This window comes from Amphiura filiformis, chromosome 17 (assembly GCF_039555335.1).
Source record: "Amphiura filiformis chromosome 17, Afil_fr2py, whole genome shotgun sequence".
NCBI lineage: Eukaryota > Metazoa > Echinodermata > Ophiuroidea > Amphilepidida > Amphiuridae > Amphiura > Amphiura filiformis.
Window position 1 is genome coordinate 26,547,070 of NC_092644.1, and position 22,065 is coordinate 26,569,134.

Consider the following 22,065-nt stretch of genomic DNA (forward strand, 5'->3'; position numbering starts at 1 on the left):
TCCTACATTGTTGTACAAATACAATGCTCAGAGTGATTTTAAATGCATCTTCTTTTCTCTTCATTTTCTTTTCCCATCTTGTATAGGAAACTTATCAAAGGGTACTCACCGAAGAAGAGGGATGAAGAAACAGAGTAAGTATTGTGACAAACGAGGAGAGTTTGATGAGCCAAAATATTCTCATCACAATGGCGAAGTTCAATAACTTCCATTTCCCAGTCATGGCTCAAAATTTGACCTCGAATGGTGGAGTAAGAGTTTTTGACATGGCACATTCAAAGGTCATTCTGTGAGTATGATGTGCAAACATATAGGGGTTAGTGAAGAGAGATCTTAGTGTGAGACTACAGACCTGGGGTGTTTCGCATCATAGTCAAAACCCATCTCAAGTCCCAAACTCTCCGTAACCGATCCATTGGATTTATACGGTGTCAACACACACAATTTTATACTACGCGCAATGGAGCACTACCAAATGTACAATAGAGTTACGATGAGTTTGAACTTGCGACCAGTCACAGGACTTATGTGTCATACAGGTTATTGAAATGTTACTGTCAGGCGGCGAATGGCATGATCGAGCCGGCAACTTGTGAAACCGCTCAGCCGTATGGCATTTTCCATATACTTGGTTAGTTTTGTGTGGTTCATTATCAAACCCCAATGGTTTTAGCTTGTATTTATATTATTTATTAACATAGGCCTATTTGTTTGTGATATTTCAAGCATTTTAAAATTTCAAAATAATCCCATTCAATTACACGGTTGATGATGAAAATTTACTGCATTTAGAGAATGCACGGCGACCACCACCTGGTTACTGTAGAACATAGCAATGGAATAGTAAAGTTGCAAGAGATTCAACTGCAAGCATTGCTGACTTGGAAAAATAATCATCTATATATCATTGTGACCATATAGTAGTAAAATGACGAAAATAAGCTAATGGCGGTGAACTGATCGGGGTTTAGGAAAGCAGTCTTCAGTATATCTCTTGCAATTCTTGTTTTGCAAAAGATCATACAGGACATTTGATGCATGTGTGTGCACAGAAACATGGCTGACTAGTCTTTTCTAACTGTACATGTATAGTTACAATATTAAACTTTCTACACAGTTGGTTCAAAACAGGAAGTATCTGTCTGGAAATCAAATCATAGAATAGGCTATTCCAGTTAAAATCCATACACCACCTATAGAAGTCATGACCTTGATCTTCTACAGAGGGGGTGTAGATGCCAAATGGATTCACCCATTTGGGTAACCCCATCTGAAATTCACATTCCCTGTGTAAAAGATTAAGGTCAAGTCTTCCATAGGGGGTGTATGTATTTGAAATGGAATGGCTGATTCAATTATTACTTTATTCTGCAGGTTGATGATCACCTCATGGGTCATAGGGTCAAACAGAAAACCCCGTGTGATTATGGACATGAATTTAATGAAAGCTGATTTATTTACTGTATATTCTTTTTATGAAAGTAGGTTCCTTCTGCAAATTTCACAATGTAGCATGGTATGTTGCCCTATCAAAATAATGAGCCATTTTGAAATATTGCGGGCACAAAAGGAGAGGGCGTACTTTGAAGTGAGTAATCTTTTGTATGCAAAAGATTACTTACTTAAAAGTACGCCCTCTCCTTTTGTGCCCGCCATAATTTCAAAAAGGCTTATGGGCACAACTGGTATTCTTACCAAAAGTAAGATTTCACCTTAAGTCAGGCAGTAAGTAATTCATGAGGGGGAGGTCCTTCATGTGAGGGGGAGGGTCTACATCTGAGATTGAAGACCTGTGAAATAGGCCTATCTAGAGAGCAGGGTGTAGGCGAGTTAAAACAGGCGAGTTAGTAATTGAAATGGTGAGATATCCCCCTCAATTACCCCCCATGAAGTTGTATATTCTGTCCCTTATTAGTTGCGGAAAAGCTGTCAAGTCGCAGCGGTGAGTTTCCAAAACAACAGCAAGTCTAAACGGCTAGTAACAGGTAAACTATACTACCATTTTCCACCCTGATGTGGCAGTGATGTCAGTACGTATTTTATTAGGCACAGCCTGAAATCGCTAGTGTTTGCTCAAAACACTGGTGTAAACACGCACACACTTAAAGACGCCGCATAGATATGTGAGTGGTCTGATTTACCGCACAGAATTTCCGGAAATATTCTTACTCGCTGCATGTACTTGCCGGATATATCCAACTCACTGCATGGACTTGTCGTAAATATATTATCCAACTTGCCCCATGAATTTTCCGTAAATTCACAACTTGCCCAGTGGACTTACTGTAAAATTTATTGAAGCACAGCAGGAGGTAACTCACCATTTGAACATGCCTTTTTTTGAATCGCCTTTATTTAACTCGCCAATTAATACTTTCCTTTCCACAGAATTAGAGAAGGAGAACCGGGACTTCCTATACTGTCACATACAATCATGCTGTCAGCCATGGGGAGTAAATTGGGGGTATTCGGGTCCTTGCCGACGGTGCGCGGAGACGAATGAAAACAATGAACTGCATCTCATCTGAAGCATCTTGGAACTCGCATACAGGACGTCTCTCAAATGCGGCTAACATCCATGTCGCGCTTGGATGACAACAAATGCCTCAAGCGTATTCCGAGGAAAACAGAATACTCCCAATTTTTGCTCCATGCTTGCCTGTATCAAGATGGCGACCGAGTCCCGATTCTCCTCTAATTCTGTGGTCCTTTCTTATCTAGTTGAGGTAAACAAGTAGGCCTACATGTACATGTAGTTGTGAGTAAACTCACTGAAGTTGTCACTTGATGCAGGAAGTTGCAAGGAAGGGCTTGTAGGTCCAAGTGTTTCCTGTGTTAAGGTGGACACGGTGGTGTCATGTTGTGAAGGTCACAGAAGGTTTCCCAAATGTTTCCGGTTTGAATTTTGGGTTCACATTTCTTGTAACTGTTTAGTTCAATAGTCTGGTAGGCAAAAAAGAATAAGCCCAAATTCTGCCTGGTTTAGAGGGCAAAAATATTCATAAAAACATTTTTTGAAGTTGGCTATATTCACAGTTTTTCTAGCATTAGCAGACATTTTTTACTGGTGTTCACTAGCATTAATTGTGATGCGATCAAGCAAAATCAGTCGGAACTCGGAAATATTGATTTTGAGATACAGCCAAACAAAAGTAATATTTCCTTTTGTTTCCTCATGTTTTGGAAACTCATTAATTGCTAATATCTTCGGATCTGGTTGTTCAATTTCAATGGGGTTTTCTCCAAAATGCAGCTTTGCAAATGCTTATTACTATCCTATAAGAAACTTAAAATTTAATATTTCCGAGTTCCGACTGATTTTGCTTGATCACATCACAATTTTTGTCCACAAGGTTCATTAATGGGTACATGTACAGTACTGTCATGAGATGCTGTGCAGGTTTATACATAGCATGAATGGCGAGTGATGAGCTAACTTTTAAAATGGACAAATCTCATTCCTTATTAGGGAAGTGTACAAAATGCAATCAAATTTGCAACTGGCTGCTATCAACCGAAGTATGTGTGGCCATGTGGCTTTCGTATTTCTTGTGATAGAAGTTGATGAAGTTGCTATACATATGATGGAGCATATAATTACTGTCATTGATGCCGAAGATGACAATTGGTAATAGCAGCACAAACTAAAAATACTCTTGCAGTCATCAGCCTTTGACATATTTATGGCATCTACAGACAGGCCAGGAGTTGCATAGGTTGGGTAGGCGGACATACACATCTGGTAGCTCGTTCAATTTGCAGATGTAAATATGTCTGCTGCTTCTGAATGTTTTATTATTAATATATAGATAAATGAATGTGAAGATGCGTGCCAGAACATTGGCTGGAAATGATTTGTTGTTCTTGTGCGACAAATCTGTACCAAAATTATGCATGATAGGAAGTATGGTAGGGCGTGATCCAGTTAGTGGCATGTTCTGCGATGCCATATATTTTGCCAATTGCATTTTTATGGCATCTTCAACACAAATTAGTATATTTCATTTCTTTTAGTCCACTATAATTTTGTATTTTCATGTTGAAAAAAAAGTGGTAAATAGTGAAAAAAAATTTGTGGTGAAATTCAACAAATTATTCAACCAATAAAATGTATTGTCTAAATAGGGAAATTACTTTTTACAATGTTTTTGACACAAATTATATGTTCAATCATTAGATTTTCTCATGGACATATTTGTTCTGTAAATTTTACAAAGTAAATTTTTTTATTTTCGATATAAACATTTTGTGATTGAGGGAATTAGGAATAGATTTATTGTTGAAGTGAAGTGAACTGACTCCTAATAAATTTCATTTCAAAATACCATTCAATTCTAAACTTTTTTCTTTGATAGATCTCCAACAATGCCGTACAAAATAGATATCAAATATATAGGTCATAAAGTATTATTAATTGGGTCTTACATTTAATTGTGTGACCTCAAAAGTAAGAATTTTGTTTTGGACCAAATGGCTTTATATTATTATTACAAGTTATTCAGGACATGGTTGGGTTGTAGAAGATTAGCTAGGTTATTTTATATGTTTATACAGTTTAACACCTCTAGAACTTTACAATGTGGTAGCAGATATGAGTACACATAGATCCTTCCTTCTGTGATAAAACCATACACTTATCACATCCTGTTACCAAAACGGGTACATACAATGTACGTACATGTATGTTGGCAAAGAGGTACTGAAGCCCATTGAGAACTGAAGATTTCCCAAAAAAATACTTTTGGCCTAACTCTGGTATTACTAGACTTGCAAAATAATGTGTGTTGCACAGGAAGATGCATGAACCAAATTCAAATTTCATAATTTAAGGTAACAATTTTTCCATATATTTTTCTTTTCTTGGTAGTGAAAAATAAATATCTTATGATTTTGCAAAATTTGGCACTAGTTAATTTAATTATCTAAAGATCTTTTGATTTTCCCTCTCTTGAAGTTGAAAGGAATAAATTGTGGTAATGAGCACTCAACACTGCAAAATTTGGCACTAATTTAATTATTTAGAGATCTACTGATTTTCCCTCTAATGAAAGGAATAAATTAGTGTTAATGTACACTCGGCACTGCAAAATTTGGCGCGATTTGCCTTGAGTATCTGTCAAGGTGTGTGTGGCAGCTTTTATACATGGATACCTATGATGCAAGTTTTGAGAAGTAGGCCCCTATTTAATGCTTAATTCCTAGGGATTAATTACACACAACATTTGGAATAATTTTGCTTTCGATATATTCATACAATGTACTGAAATATCTAGATGCTTACTTAATAACATGTGAGCAGACATGATGAATATGTCCCACAAAGTACTAGTGAATATAAATGGAACGTTTATTGACATTACACCATAATGTCAACCATACAGTCAGAGACAGTCTGTGCAACACACAGTCTGTACTGTATGTGAGTCATTCAGTGAGTACCCTACATTAATGTAATTAATTCTTAGAATCGGGGAAGAGGAGGGTCTTGCCCACCACAGATCAGACGCTGGATGATGGATCAATGTATACAGACCGTTAGATTATAATTGTATAATAGACAATTATATAAACAAATCAGTATCAGCATGACCATTCTAAATTATAAACACATTTATGAATTCATTGTATTTTAAATATACGACATTATATGCAGTTGCACCCATCAGGTGATGTCCCGGCCCCCGGATGGCCGAGTTGTATTTTAAAAATGCTAAACTCTTGGCTAACTCTCGGATAACTCTCAGTCTAGTCCCCAACCGACGGGGCAATATTTGTGTGCAAAACCCTGACCAAGTCCCGTCTCCTACTACTGTATACTCCAGCCTTTGCCTTGGCTAAGTCCTCGCCCAAATTCCCGGATTTATGGACTTATTATAGCCAACACCCTGGACAAGGGCCAGCACATACCCGGTCCTGCGGTGTGGGAGGGGGGGGGAGACAATGTGTTAAGTCCTTGGCCGAGTCATTCCCTGGTTTGGGCCAGGTTCCAATATGACAAGGGCATTATTACAGTTCTCTTGGGGGGGGGAGAGAACTTTTGTGCTGATGAGACTACTCTGTGCTCTAATTAGATGTTTACAAATAAATAGTAATATGATTAAATGCATGTCAAAATGTACAACTAAACTTTTCATATCCATTATTATGACAATTCAAATGATCATAAAAACAAAACAATTACAAAATTTAGTTGTTTTCCCAGTACATGTTAATGTATTCATGTATATATATATATATATATATATATATACTGTGGTTCGCTTCAAGTCTTGTAGTGACGTAAGGTGCGTATTTCACTGTGCGCCGTATCAAAATGCACACGTAAGATTAATCGCGCAGAGTGTACACGCATGCATACAAGGATAGTTTGTCCACATGGTTGGGCGGCATCCGCAAAAAAGCATTGACATCGCTACCAAACTTGATATGAACCACAGTATAGTGATAGTTGGATTTATAATATTCATTTGAATGATCTGGATGACATCCATTTATTTTCAATAAATAATAAATTTAAATAAATTTTCAAGATAATTGATATAAACCGTGTCCGTAGGGTCTAGGAAACTCACAGATTTGTATGGTTTTCAATAGTATAAAATTATGACGATCAGAAGCTAGTTATCTCATTCAGCAGGTCAATGCCCATATTGTAACGATTTCCTGATATAATATACATGTCTGTGATTCAGACTCAGATACTGTCAAATTGGTTTGTATAACTTCTCAGGAATTTCATATTGTAAGTATGATTATGATTCTGATAATATCTATAGTTTACCAACTCCTAAGGCGATTCCTGTTAATATGCTATGTGTTGCAGTTAACTACTATCGTTTCCTTTGCTTCCTAGAGACTGTCTCGCTCACGGTCCCATAACATCGTACTTACTCACAAGGGGGCAGAAGTGCGCACTGTAAACCAGACAAGGCGGAAATTATGTCGCTTATTCATACAGATGAAATTTGTATTGTGATTACAGCATTTGAAATACTATGGAATTTGTAGGATTGTTTTGGGCTAAAAATAAACAGATCTTAGTAAAAAAGAGCTCATTGACGTTATAAATGCCATTTTCTGCAAAGGTCACTGAACTTTGATAGTCCTACTTAGTATTACAAGTTATTGTTGTTTTAGTTATATGTTCCTGACTTTCTCCATTGCCTTTTCTAATTTTGTGTGTTTGAAATGTTTGCTAGTAATTTAGCAACATCATGTTGAAGAGAAGAAAAAAAAATTGAATAGTATCGTGCAGCTTTTTTTGAAACTCAAATTTATATAGGACTATATTGTGATTTAAACTTTTTGATTGTGCAGAATTTTTATCTTAATAAGAAAAGTACAGATCAGGACTCATCTTATTAATATTTTTATGGAAGCTATTTTAGACATTTTCTTCAGAAAAATCACCCGTCCATTGAGAATTGCTCTTTTTACAGGGTATGTTTTAGAAATACGGGTGGCGAATCGACTTGTTACTCTAACCTTAAGAATTTTACATGTAGGCCTACACCTAGAATCTGTATGAAACCTTGGATTTTGGATATGGTAGCAGCTTAATATTTGCATACACGCATACTGTATGAGTGCATATTTCTAGAGTTTCTTAGAGGCGAGTTATAAGCTACTTTGCAGAGTTACATACATGTAGATTGGAGTGATTGTGATTGTATCACCAATGAAGAATTTATAGAATACATGTAAATGCAAGTGTGCAAAAGGAACCTGCCACTTGAGCTGTAGCTTTTAAACCAGTTTCTTGCTCTAAGTAAAACTGCTCAATAAAATGCTTGCTCCTTGCAATGTTTGCAATTTCAATGTTATTCTTCAGTAACATGTGACCTTGATATTGAACCAAGTAAAAGTTCATTTGGGTTGTGATTATTATGATGGCTTTAGTTTCCAACTTGGTATGTACTTGACCTTAATGGAGAAGTATTGGCTTTCAATAGCACTGTCTATTTGCACTACATGAGTTTGGGCCGCTTCTGGTGTACTGCAGAAATGGAAGCTCAGAAGCCAACAATACAAAAACTTGACAAATTCAAGGTCAAATTCAGTAGTAAATATGGTAGAAAAACATTCAGTTTTTCAATGACTTGCTCTTTTGCAATGCGATATCTGGAACTAATGATTCTGTGTTTGTTTGCTAACTGTGTATTATTGTATTGTTAAAGTCGTGTCTAAGCAACTATTATGTAGGTCCAGGTGTCGGTAAATCGATATAGGTACAAGGTCACAAAATCACTGATTTACTCATTCATGGGTCATGATCAAATTGAATGTTTTGACAAATATTTCCTACCTCTACTTAAAAAGTGGCAAACTTCATACAGTTTAGCAAATGTCTCGTTTTTGCCTTTTTTTATGATTCTTTTTATTCAGCTATTTTAAGTTTAGTTTACATGTGCTTCAGCTGGTATCATGAGTTGAAAACTATTCAAATAAACCTGTTTTATTCTCACACAAACTTAGAATGACTTTTTTAGCAAGTAATTTGTCCACTCAATTTTAATTTAGAACCAAAAGATTTAACAAAATTGATCCCTGCAAATGTAACTAATTTCATTACAAATTTGACTTCTTCCCCATCCATAAGAAAAGTGTAGGCCTATATGTGGATACAAGAATAATATCAGTATTTTTTAAGTAGACCTATGCGAGAAACGTTAGGCTGAAAAAAATTAAATGTTTTGGTTCTCGTCCCCCCCCCCCTCCTCAATTTCTGGGATTTGTCAGATTTTTTCCCCAAGTCTTTTTGTGGGGGTTTAGGCCCCCTATCCCCTTAGAATCTCACAGAAATAAGAAAACATGCATCCTCCTTTCCTCGAACACTGTTGGAAATGACCGAAAACTACTAACAATGCTAATTTTACATTGAAGGGGGAAAAATACCTCCCTTCCTTATCAATTCATGAAAATCTTCAGGACAAGATCCAAAACATTAATTTTATATGGCCTAATCAACATGCTTAATTTCCCTTCTCTCTTCATAATGAAACTACATGTATGTCTTTTCATTCATAGGGCTTCGTCAATCTTTTGGACTTTGGTTCATTCCCTAACAGTAACAGAATATAGTATTCATTTAATAGTAGTGTGGTTGGGTCTTGAAAGTCTCAATCACAATTCCAGATGAGGCACAAGATACATTGTTTGGCATGACCCTCTCAACTCTGTGTGAAGTGTCATCTTATACAACATTCTTACAACATTATTAGGCAAGCTGCTGTAAACATGAAAATAGTTTCAACCTATAGGAAGCCCCTACAATGAAACTGTTGAGTAACTACATGTACATGTAGAATTGAACTGCCCCACCCATCTGAGATTTAGCTACCTGTAGCTCTGAACATTATTTTAAAAATGGTACTTTTTTCTTGTAATTTTTTCATGCAATTTTCCCCTTAAAATTGAGGTCAGAACCACAAAACTCTTTTTCATGCTATGTGACATCAAAATTGGCTAAATCACAGTCTGCAGGCACTATGACTTCATAAATATTTTGTTACTTGCAATTATCAGCCACTCCCACCATAATGTATGTGGATGTCATGTCACCCATCACTGTCATGCTGTCCCCACCAAAAATGTTAAGATGAACCCTGTGGAAGATGGACGATCATCATTGGAAACATTTCCTTCTGATATTGTCACATGATTATCAAGAGTATGATTATGCAGTCAGGGACGACAACATAACATGTACATGACTACAGTCATGTACTTGAATAGCTGGTATCTCTTACACTACATGCAGGAAGACAGACATATTGTAACCTTAACACTGAAGTCAGAGGAAGCATCATAAATCAGTTGAGGATCAAATGCTAATTAAAGTTGAACCCAGGATTAACAAATAGTTAATACTGCAAATGAAAGTGATAGATCAGGCATGCATAGACTGAGACAAGACAGCATAGTTCATCACTTTGAAATTAAAGTTGAGGTCAATGACCTCCAATGATGGATGCAATCCAGTGAGGTTCTGCAGTGTATGCAAATCTACAGTGTGTGTGTGATGAAATTCAAGGCTTTAATTCCATCCATTTTTCTGTGGCATTTTGCTAATCAGGCGTGGATTGGAAGGCAGGGACTGCCTTTTGAGGCGTGAGAGCAATCATTCTCTACTACTCTCCTTAAATCTGATATAGTAGAGTGGTTTTTAAGCTCTTCTTAGGCCAATTACAATTGATTCTTAGTTTCCTGTTTCCCGCCCGCGTCCAAAGTAGAGAATTGCAAAATATTTAATTATTTTATTTATATTTTGGATTTTCTCTTTAAAAATAACTTTTAATGACTACCATTTGCTACTTTCTGACTTTGATCATATCATCTATAATGATGAATAAACATATAACCTAATCGTACCATTACTTATGTATAAAATCAAACATAGTAGTAAAATAATTAAATGCATGCTCCTTGTCAAAATGGCTTGATGTAGGTTGCGACCACTTATTTTAAAATAAAGAAAATAAAAGATAATTAATAATTAATAATTAAAAGTCGCCTCATCCCTGGTTTTCAACCATGAAACAGGAAACTAAGAATTAATTGTGAAGGGCCTTAGTTGACCATTCTCTCTTTCCATTCTATTGTAAATGCTCTCAACAGCTCTCCTTGGTGGCTCCAGAAGAGCTATTTAATGCTCTCCTGCAAATTCCAAAAGACAGTCCTTGGTAAGGGCATCATTTAGCTAAAGTTTCTAACTTCTGGCATTCTCCTCAGTTATATTCCTCTCAGCCTCAGACACCTTCCTGCTTAGCGCAAGCATTATAATGCAATGGCCTCTTCTTGGCCAGTTTTTACATTTTCCAAATTTTTCTCAAGTTGGGGCCCTGTAACTGCTCTAGATCCGCCACTGCACATGTGCATTGTAATATGTTCCAAATTGGATATCAGTATAATCTAGTGTAAAGTTGAAAGTCAAATTGCAGCACATACACCTGAAGTATGTTGCTATGGTGATTGCATGCTTGGCTGACATCTTCCTTTAGTTTTAAGTACAAAGTTGCACAAATGCAGGATTCAACCACGGTGACCTCCAGTCGTTGATAGAAATGAATATTCACTTGTGTGTTCATTATGTCTGATGGGGTTGTTGAACCTACTGTTGATAAAATTACAAATTACATAAGTCAAATATGTGACCATCCAGCACAACTGAGCCCTGAAGTCGCCAATCATCATTTTTGAGATATTCAACCAAAATATTCTGCTTGAAATTAGCTTTAAAATGATGTATATCATGTCTATAGTACTTGACATTTAAGTAGTGCAAAATCAATAAAACAGTCAATAAATCCTTTGTTTCCTATTGTTTATTGTTAAGTTCAATGGAGCATATCTCAATAGTGGCACTGGAGACATCCGGGCTCAGTTGTGGTGGATGGTCACATATATGTTTCTACTATGGTATTTCTTCATCAGCTGCATATGGTGGTATGACAGATGTGGCTTCTTATTATATTACTTTTCAACCTCAGTTGGAAGCTATAGTGTGTCTTGTCTGAAGTTCAGAGTAATGCCATGTTGGATCTCGTAGTGGTAGATTCAAATCAGTGCATATATGTGTGTATCCATATCAAAAGGATGCACTTGTCGGCTGCTACATGTGTCTCATTTTACATAATAGCTTGGAATAAATACCAGACTCATATCAAGTGGAGGTCACTTTAAATCACTCCCAAGTCATGTGGTTTTGGAATTTTCTCTGTATTTCTTAAACCATGTAACTTTTGAGATGATTTGAAGTGACCCCCACTTGATATGATTCCAGTATTTATTCCTAGCTATTATTTAAAATGAGACACTTGTAGCAGCCGACAAGTGCATCCTTTTGATATGGATGTACACATATATGGTTGCATCGCCAGTGTACGGACAAATCACTCTTCTATGTGTGTGTAGTACTCCCTGCTGGATTAGGTTAGCGTGAACGATTCGAATCTGCTACTGCTAAATCCAACATGGCGTTACTCGCAACTTGACACAACAAATTATGCAATGAACCTTTTGCCCTAATGTGTACTCTTGCATCTGGCATCCTCCGTGTTACTTCTTAATTTATGACATAGCTGCATTTGTGCTGCATTTGTGGGTTTGAACAATTTGGATGATCACATATTACTAGCTCATAGCTGTCACCATTTTGGAATTTTGTTACTTAAAATGAACCAAAGTGAAACGGGTCTTTCTGTATGATCAAATCTATATCATAATGTGCCTCATCTCACATACATGTAGACAAACTACCCTTCTACACACATATATATGCCATATTGGATTAGGTTGGCCCATATGATTTGAAACTGAGAAATACACACAAGCCGTCTTTCTACTTCAGACGAAACGCACTATAGAAAGGGAATGCCAAAGATTGAGTTAATTTTATTTTAGATGTGTCACATGCTGATCACCACTGACTGAATTCTGGATGTAGATCATACAGGCTTTACCGTTTGAGGAGAGCTAGAGCGATTGCTCCCCATCACTCCCCTCAAATAAAGCTGAGGAGAGCTTTTTATTGCTTACCTACCTTTGGTGTAACAATAATAATCACATACATGTACAGTACAGTAAAAAAGTTTTTCTGTAGCACTCAAGGAGAGCGATTAAAAGCTCCCCTGCAAATTTCAAAGCCTGATCATACAGTAAAATGTTTTTCAATGATGACACACATCCACAGCCTGAATAATTTAGTTTGCAATTTGTGAGCTGATACTCTGCCAACTTTTTGTCTGTTTTTGAAAACATTTTAAATACAAACATATCGCTAATAATCTTCCTTTAATTGTTTTTTCCTCTGCAGCTTTACGACAAAGACATGCTTTGGGAAGCTCCTGGAAGAGATGACAGGCATTGCCAATCAGCATGAACTCACTGCAGACAGTCTATCCCAAAATGTTGTCAAAGAATTGCAAAGTTATATAAGAGAACTCAAAGAGGAAAGAAATAAACATTTTCAAGATGCGAAACATGAAGAGAAGCTTCTGAATGTTTCCATTAAGAAGTTAGATCAAGTAAGTTATCCTGGTCAGGTTCAGATCAGTTCGGTTTAAGGTGGGCGGTCCTCTATGTGCCTTTGGCCCCTGAACATGTTTAAAACAAAACTGCCAACAGGTTATATAGGATGTTTTGCTTTAAACATGTTCAGGGGCCAATGACACATACGACGGTATGGAAACTCATCATTAAAACAATGTCATTACATGTTCTTAGTTAAAATTTAAATGCTCTAGAACTTGTGGTTTGGACATTGAAAGTAAAAATAATTGCCCATAGAATGATATATGGTTGTACAATGGGGGCTGAGGCGAACCAAGATGTTAGCCAGAAGTAAATAGTGCAGACGCACCAGATGTGAGTTATTAAGCAGTGGTGAACAATGGTGAAACATGATTGAATCCCTTTCAACAACAAAAATAAGCTAAAGATCATCTAATTCATGTGGTTATTTCAAGAGGAATGTCGCTTTAGTTCTTGCCACTCGACATTACAAGAAGAGTGTAATATCAGCAATCAACTACAGAATAAAATGGCTATGTTTAGCTGCTTCTCCAAAATAGTGATTGTAAGCGTGTATACACACACAAGCTCCAGGCATGACATATTTTACGCACTCACGCGTAACGCATATGTGCGGTTCCGTTTACGTGCGGTTCCGTTTACTTGCGTTCGCGTATACATACGCTAATTGTGGCTTCATCACCAATTAACAACGGTCTTGTACAAATGTATAGGAAGCGTTGTTGAAATCAGGATTTATTTCAAATATTCTGTTGTTAAATGTAACTGTGATATGAATTTCCAGTACTCCGTTGTTAAACATACCAGCCTTTCTTTTGTTCTCCCTTCATTGTTGCAGACAAAAGATGCATATAGGTCAGCATATAACGAGTACGTCAAATCTAAAAATCAGTTCCACAAAGTAGACCAAGATGTTAACCAGACAAAGGCGCAAGTTGAAAAGGTAAGAGATACATTTAGTGATGACAAAATCTCAACATTTGTGGTCAAGGAGAGGAGCTGGCAACTGAATTACTGTACCTATAGACCACTTGGCCTGTGATGTCATTGCCCGGCAGTATGCGCGCGCATTATGGCAGTGTCCATTGTTCTTTGCCCTGCAGTATGCGTCGCATCGTAGTTTGCTTAGGGCACATGCATTTTAAATCGCCATACATTTCATATAGTACAAGAAAGCCATTGAACAGTGTAGCGGCTCGTTCAAGCATATCGACAGACGAGTCCCTCTCCTTTGTTGATAAACAGTGATGTCAAGTGGTCTATACCGCAGATACAATAGCGCCATCATTTTGTTTTGTTTTCTACTTTTCCTTGATTCATGCAATACCTTGGAAGAGAAATTGTAGGGTAGAATATGATGTTGATTTCAAATCCAGCAATGACGATTTATTAAACAAAATAAAAACTAGTAACAAAGTGTGTAAATTGATACACAATATTTGTATCAAAAAAATATTTAATAAGCCAATATCAGAAAATAAATGGGCACAAGATTTTAATGTTGCTAATTTGGAATGGAAAAAAATTTACTCGATATCAAAACTCTGTACACCTTGATTAAGTTAAGATATTTTCAATTCAAAATTTTACATAGATATCTAGCAGTAAATGGACTATTGTCTCGTATGGGTATTGTTCAGTCAAATCTGTGTTCCTTTTGCAAATCTCACGTCGAAACGATTCATCATCTTTTTTGGAATTGTAATTTTTCTTATCAATTTTGGAATGATGTTGAAAGATTTATTTTGAATCTCGATATATCATTTTCAGAACAGGAGATTCTGTTTGGCATCTTGGATAGGAAGAAAGACAGATTTAACTTTTAATTTTATATGGTAAATATTATTTATACTGGGCAAAAATTAATGAATCGCAACCTAACTTAAATGTCTTCAAAAGTAAGTTACGTCTATATCAAGAAATTGAAATGTTTCTCCCATTTTGATATGGCAAAATGGAATCTATTAAATCTATACTAATTGTAAAAGTAGATATATACAAATATACTGTATAATTTTAATATTTTGTGAAGGGGTCCGGTGGTCATTTTGTATGTTTTTTTTTTCCCACCGGACACAAGTAAAGGGAACAAAGTTGTGAAAAAAAAGAAAGAAAAAAAAAAAAAAAAAAAAATAAGCGCCATCAGCTATGGGGAGAAAATTGAGAGTATTTAGGTCCTTGCCGACAGTGCACGAAGACGAACGAAAACAATTCTGTGTCTCAGCTGAAGTGTCTTGGTATGGCTTGCAGGTAGCATCTAGTCGTCCATTATCCATGTCGGCTTGCATGAAAATGATTGCCTTGAGCACATTCCGAGGGAAACCGAATACCACCAATTTTTGCTCCATGCTTGTATCAAGATGGGGGTCAAATCCTGGTTTTCCTTCTCTAATTCTGTGACTATAACTTAACCCCTGGACACTATTGGTCATCTAACAACATTTCTGATTGGTTGATAACTTGAAATACTCATTTCAATTGCCAATTATGACTAGGCTTTAAAAACTTTATGACCAAACTTGCATTTACAGATGATCTTATTAATACCCTCCTTGATTGGTTCAAAATTGGACACAATATTCACTCTGGCCAATCGGCAGATAGTTCTCATGGGTTAAAAAACATTGATGTTATTTTGATCCACTTCTGGTTTCGTTACTGATGGGTAGAGAGGGGGGGGGTCAGATATGAAATGAAATGAATTACTTTTGTAGGACTTCATCCATGTTTTGGTTTGCTCCCTTACCTTCTCTGCACCATTCCTCATTGTTTCTGTTTGTTCAATTTCAGTGTCGGGAGGGCGATGGAAGGTAGGAACAAAGCCAGGGAAGATTGCAAAATGAATATATTCTACAGTTACAACAGACTAACAAAGACCAACGTGATTACTACAGTACCAAGCTGCCAGCTGTATTCCAAGTAAGTCTCAAGATGGGAACAGTGTTCAGGAATACATTTGTGCCCTAGGTGTTAAAATGCACTTTATTCCATAAAATGCACAGTGTGAAGGGTATTACAGAATATCTCCCTGAAGCTAAGAGCTGCGTCAAAATCTCAAGATGGGAACAGTTCCGGAATACCTTTTGTGCCCTATGTGTTGTAATGCACTTTATTCCATAAAATGCACAGTGTGAAGGGTATTACGGAATAACTCCCTGAAGCTTAAGAGCTGCGTCAAAGTCTCAAGATGGGAACAGTGTTCCAGAATACTTTTTGTGCCCTATGTGTTAAAATGCACTTTGTTCCATAAAATGTACAGTGTGAAGGGTATTACGGAATAACTCCCTGAAGCTTCATATCTGCGTTAATTTCAGCTCGGTCATTCATTGGTAGCAAGTAGGGTTATACAATGAACTTTGATGGGCAGGAAAAACTGTATGTGTCATTGGCCCCTGAACATGCTTAAAGCAAAACCTCTTATGTAACTGGTTGGCAATTTTGTTTTAAACATGTTCAGGGGCGTAAAACACATTGGTTTTCCTGCCCAACGGGCGATGTGTTTTGTATCTTGGAGGAGGGGCAGTAGTCATGTAGTCTGGCTCGTGTCCACCTTGCCTAACCCAAATGCTATGTTCTATACAAAAGGTACAGAGGATGTCTGGGCACTCAAATACCGCTATTTAATGTAATACACTATTTGTCATGGTTCTGTCATAAATACTGAAGTTGCATTTTCTGCATAAATGTGCTATTATTCAGTTGAAATCCATACACCCCCTATGGAAGACATGACCTTAATCTTCCACACAGGGAGTGTGAATTTCAAATGGGGTTACTAAATATACTTAAAATATCACCCATAAAATAATACAGGTTACTCAAAATCAATGTGGAACAAATTATAATTGGTGTAATTTTTTTTTGCCATGTGGTGTCGTATTCCCACAGAGAATTCAGGAGATGGATGAGAAGAGAATCAACAAGCTTGGCGAGTACTTCAAGAAGTATGCTCAGTCACAAGGATGTGTTACCACTCATAGGCAAATGTCTAGATAGCATTGAACAGGCTGGAGGGTCTGTCGATGCAACACAGGTAGGTGACACAGGTCAAAGGTCAGTGACCATGACCAGGTGTTAAATTTGTTGACAGTATTGAAATGGAGGAGGTGCGGACTATGCAGCATTTGTGTGGCATGGTTATCATAGATAAGTCTTGGGTCATAGCTCATCAACTTTCAAGCGTTTGGGGATATGTATGTTTGTAAAGCATGTGAAACGGGAATACATTTGCATTTCTTCGCCTGCAAACCAGGATATTCCTGATATTCATCACAGTGTTTCATCTGCATACTTCCCCTTGCCATTGTATTTCAGGATTCCAATAAAGTGGTTGAAAGGCATAAAACCGGTCTAACACCCCCTGATGATTACGAGATGATGGATCTAGAGACCGAATTGCAGTCAAATCAGGTGGGCAACAATCAGACAGACAATGCCAGCATAACGTCCTCGGAGGGTAGCGTCAAGGCCAACGGCGGCGGCACCATTACCGGGCGTGCCAAGACAAAACGAGGAGGTTTTGGCGGCATCTTTAAAGCAAAGGTCAGTGGTGCTTTTATTAGCATGGCTTATTACACTAACAGGGGTGGAAATAGAAGGGGGCTTGAGTGTGTACAAGTGTTTGTATTCATATGATTTATACTATAGTAGCAGGTATCATGCAGCTGATGGTTAACAGTCATGAAACTAAAACCAGGAAGTTAAAAGACAACTGCGGAAATAGAGACTGTGATAATTGGGATGATCTATTTGAATCTTCTACAGAAGGAAAAGTTTGACACCGTTCTAGATGCAGCAGACTAAGGTGCTTGTGCTGTTGAAGCATATGTGACCTACCATAAATCGTCAGGAGCATCACATATGTGATGCAATCAAGCAAAATCAGTCGCAACTCGGAAATATTAAATTTTCAGTTTCTTATAGGATAGTAAAACGCATTTACAAAGCTGGATTGTGCAGAAAACCCCATTGAAATTGAACAAACATTTTCAAAGATATGAGCAATTTAAGAGTTTCCAAAACAACAGGAAACAAAAGGAAATAGTTCCTTCGTTTGGCTATATCTCAAAATCAATATTTCTGAGTTCCGACTGATTTTGCTTGATCGCATCACATGTTGCTGTATCTCAAAAGGTTGCCTTGTGGGATTTTATCATTGTTGTATTTCATATTATTTTAAAATTCCACATCCTTCTTTCTTTTATGAATGGACATAGCATGGCAACATTGTGATAATATCTTAAAATCAGTGGCATAGCGTGGGTCATCTGATGGGGGGGGGGGGCACCGACCATGATTGGGGCACAAGCCATTTTTGTACGTGCCCCCCCTCCGATGCCCCTATGGCCTTCGCCACTGTTTTATAATCAATTAATAAAGTTAATTTTACAGTGTATTTTTTCAAAATTAGATGACAATAATAAAATATCACCCAAGGCAGCCTTTTGAGATACAACAGTATGTGATGCGGCTGACGAAATATACCAGAATGCCAGCAAAACTAATTTTGCTATTGGTCATATCTCTAATTTGATCGCCGACCAGAAGTTTCAGATTTTGACACCAAAGGTCAAAAAAGTTCTTGTAGTAATTTGATCTGATTTTTGCTCAAAACGATGGCACATCAAACCTGTGGCAACATTTGACCACTCTCAAATTGTTATCCATGTTATAAAGTGCCATGATACACCAAGATTTCAGATCAAAATACTCAAGCATTTGTTGACAATTTGTGCATCCACAACATGCTCATCTATCAAGGCACAGTTCTTCAACCCCAATACATTTCTACATTCATTGAACGACCTTTGCAAATTTGTGTACAAAAACTCATACTCTGCAACTTGAGGTCAAATTCCACACTATGATTGTTTAATTGTGGTTATTGAACTATGCCACTGGGATGAGGCCATTGTGGTCCATAGTGATATGCACATAATTAGTTACACTGTATATCTATTGATTTGATAATATAAAGTTTGTAGTGTGATAACTGTGTCGGTTGCCTCAATCTATTTGCGCACAAATTAGCCGTACTCTTTACTATGATAATCAAGGTTTCTTGGGCTAGTCATTATCTTGGAGAAGTGGTATAACACCCAAGTTATCAGCATAATGATTGAGGGAATGGCAAGGCGGTCACATCTACGCTTATCTCCAGAGTCAGAAATCACATGAATCAATTTAAGTATGCAAATACATATACATTTAAGAGCCGAATAAGCACTGTGTGGGTTGGCACTTTTTTTTTTAAAGCAAAGTACACGAAGTAGCCATCAGCGATGAACAATTGATTTTTGACCAATGAGGGAGAGCACTTTCTGGAGAAAAGTGCACTACTACAGTGGTCAAAGGTCAATAGTTCATTTCTCAGTGACTGAACAAGGGCTGTAATGTCAGCAGAGTCATCGAACCTGTCAAAAAATAATAGAAAACAAACAATTTCCCATCTCGATTTGTACTACCTTGTAAACAAGCAACGGGGACATGTAATAATGTGATGCGATCAAGCAAAATCAGTCGGAACTCGGCAATAATAAATTTTCAGTTTCCTATAGGATTGTAAAAAGTATTTATAAAGCTGGATTTTGCAGAAAATCCCATTGAAATTGAACAACCAGTTCCAAAGATATGAGCAATTAAAGAGTTTCCAAAACAATAGGAAACAAAAGGAAAAATTTCCTTTGTTTGGCTATATCTCAAAATCAATATTTCCGAGTTCCGACTGATTTGGCTTGATCGCATCACATATATCAATGTAAAGCTTGCCTGTCCAATATCTCAAAAAGTGAAAATGCTAACATTACAGCGCATTGTGGATTGTCACATATTGGGCTTCACAGTACTGATGTATGCATACCATTTGTTCATTTCATTTCTGAGTTGGAATTACAGAGTATATTATGTTTTGATGTTCTGATATATTGTGATGAAAGAGTGATTTATAGTCACTTATTTATGATAGCTTTGAAATTAAAAATCAACATGCATCATGGTCAACCTGTTTGTCTTACAGGAAAGGTTAATGAGGGTCATGCACCAGTTAGGAGTTCATATTGACTACTTCTGGCATATCATTGCTGGCTAGGAAAAACCTCCTGTGTGCAGTGCTCGAATTTCGCGGCGGCCACCGCGGCCATTGCCGCGGTGCCCTTTCATTTGGCCTTAATGCCCTGAAAAACAAGAACTTTACGCGGCCACAATGGCCTTGCCCTAATTTTGCAGTGGCCAGTAGCATTTGGGATCGAGTCTCGGGTCGGGAGCAAAAAAATGCTCTCGATTCCCGGAAGTGGAATCAATTTAAAAGTAGCCCTTTTTATTTTGTATCACAATTGACTGTAAAGCTTAAGCTTTCATACAATCGCAGGTTACACTCAATCATTATGATCACACGTGTCGTTTCCTCCAGCTTCCTCGCCCGCAAGCGAAATCACAACGGAGTTGCCAGATCTTTTGCCGCTGGCGCAGCAAATGCGCTGCAGGCTGCACACAACAAAGTTCATCGATATCGGGGCCACATGTTCCCTTGCTGACGAAAGCGCCCAACACGTGTCTCCTTAGCGGGGTTGGCAAATATGTTTTTCGATCGTTCTGCAACAGGTAGAGATCCTGTGACATCCTGCAATTTGTTTATCGGAGATTTATTTTACGTATTTTTGCGTGATTTTTTTTTTTTTTTTTTTTTTTCAGTGTTATAAAAAAATGCTTGGAAATAAAAACGCTGACATTTTCATGCCTTAATGTATTCTAATAACGAACCTGGAGCGAATATGAAAATTGAAGCTGTATTATCATTCTAATAACAGGTAAAAGTTTGACTGTATCACTGCACCTCCCAGGTGTTTGTTTCTGTTTATTTACATACTCATATTTCACTGAATGAATCATGAAATAAATAAATAAATAAATATATATATAAATAAATGAATGAATCATGAAATAAATAAAGAAAGAAGAAATAATGGTGGATGGATGGATGAGCGAATAAATATATGAAATAAATAAATCATGGCCTCGGTGCCCCTAAAATGTTAAATAGCCTAGGCCAAGTTGGCCTGCCCTAAAAATAACGAAATTTGCTTTGGCCTTGGTGCCCTGGCATAATGGCATCGGTGCCCCCTAAAATGTTAAATAGCCAAGGCCAAGTTGGCCTGCCCTAAAAATAACGAAATTCGAGGCTTGCCTGTGTGCCATTGGCCCCTGAACATGTTTAAAGCAAAACCTCCTATGTAACATATTGCCAGTTTTGTTTTAAACATGTTCAGGGGCCACAATCACACAGGAGGTTTTTCCTGCCCAACGATGATATTAGAAACTGATAGGGGAATCTGTCAAAGAATTCAAATATTGCACTCATAGTTAACCTCCTACGTGTCATTGGCTCCTGAACATGCTTAAAGCAAAATCTCCTATGTAACCTTTTGCCAGTATTGTTTTAAAGCATGTTCAAGGGCCACAAGTACATTGGAGGTTTTCTAGCCCAACAATGTTATGTGTGGTTATTACATATACATTACGATACATTTTTATGTGAAATGGACAACAAAGTACCAGTTAAGTTTCTATATTTAGAAACCTCAAAAACCAGAAGACCCGTTGAGCTGGGAGTGCATTATTTCATTCTAGAGTTTCTATAAGAATATCTATGTGTTTCATTTTTACATTGCTGTTCTTAATTTTGTGAAAGATACTAAAAACATTTTATAAAAAAACACAACCTAAACTGAAAACAAAACAACAAAAAGGACAGGCTGATAGTATCACCTTTTCATTGCTTAATCATTCAGTAAGTTAACCATGATGCATCACGATTGATTTCACCAGATTTGCACACTTATTCAGAATTTGAATGGATGGTTTAGTTCACACATAATACTCTTGGTCAAAAAAACACTTCTGACACTTAGCAGTTGGATTTGCTGCTCTGTCTGTCACTGTGGAAAATGCCCCCAAGTCGTCCGACTATACACAGGCCTTTACACTGATATGTAGTGAAATTTGTCCATTCAAGATTTGAATAGAGAGCACACTGCA

General features: G+C 37.2%; 1 protein-coding gene across 1 annotated transcript in view; it reads left to right on the forward strand.

The window, feature by feature from the left end:
• Positions 1-22,065, forward strand: part of LOC140137540 (cdc42-interacting protein 4-like) — a 72,849-nt gene that overhangs the window by 19,454 nt on the left and 31,330 nt on the right. Inside the window, 7 exon segments of the mRNA XM_072159253.1 lie at positions 87-134; positions 12,815-13,025; positions 13,871-13,975; positions 15,823-15,951; positions 16,921-16,985; positions 16,987-17,065; positions 17,347-17,574. Of these exon segments, the coding sequence (XP_072015354.1) occupies positions 87-134; positions 12,815-13,025; positions 13,871-13,975; positions 15,823-15,951; positions 16,921-16,985; positions 16,987-17,065; positions 17,347-17,574 (865 nt within the window).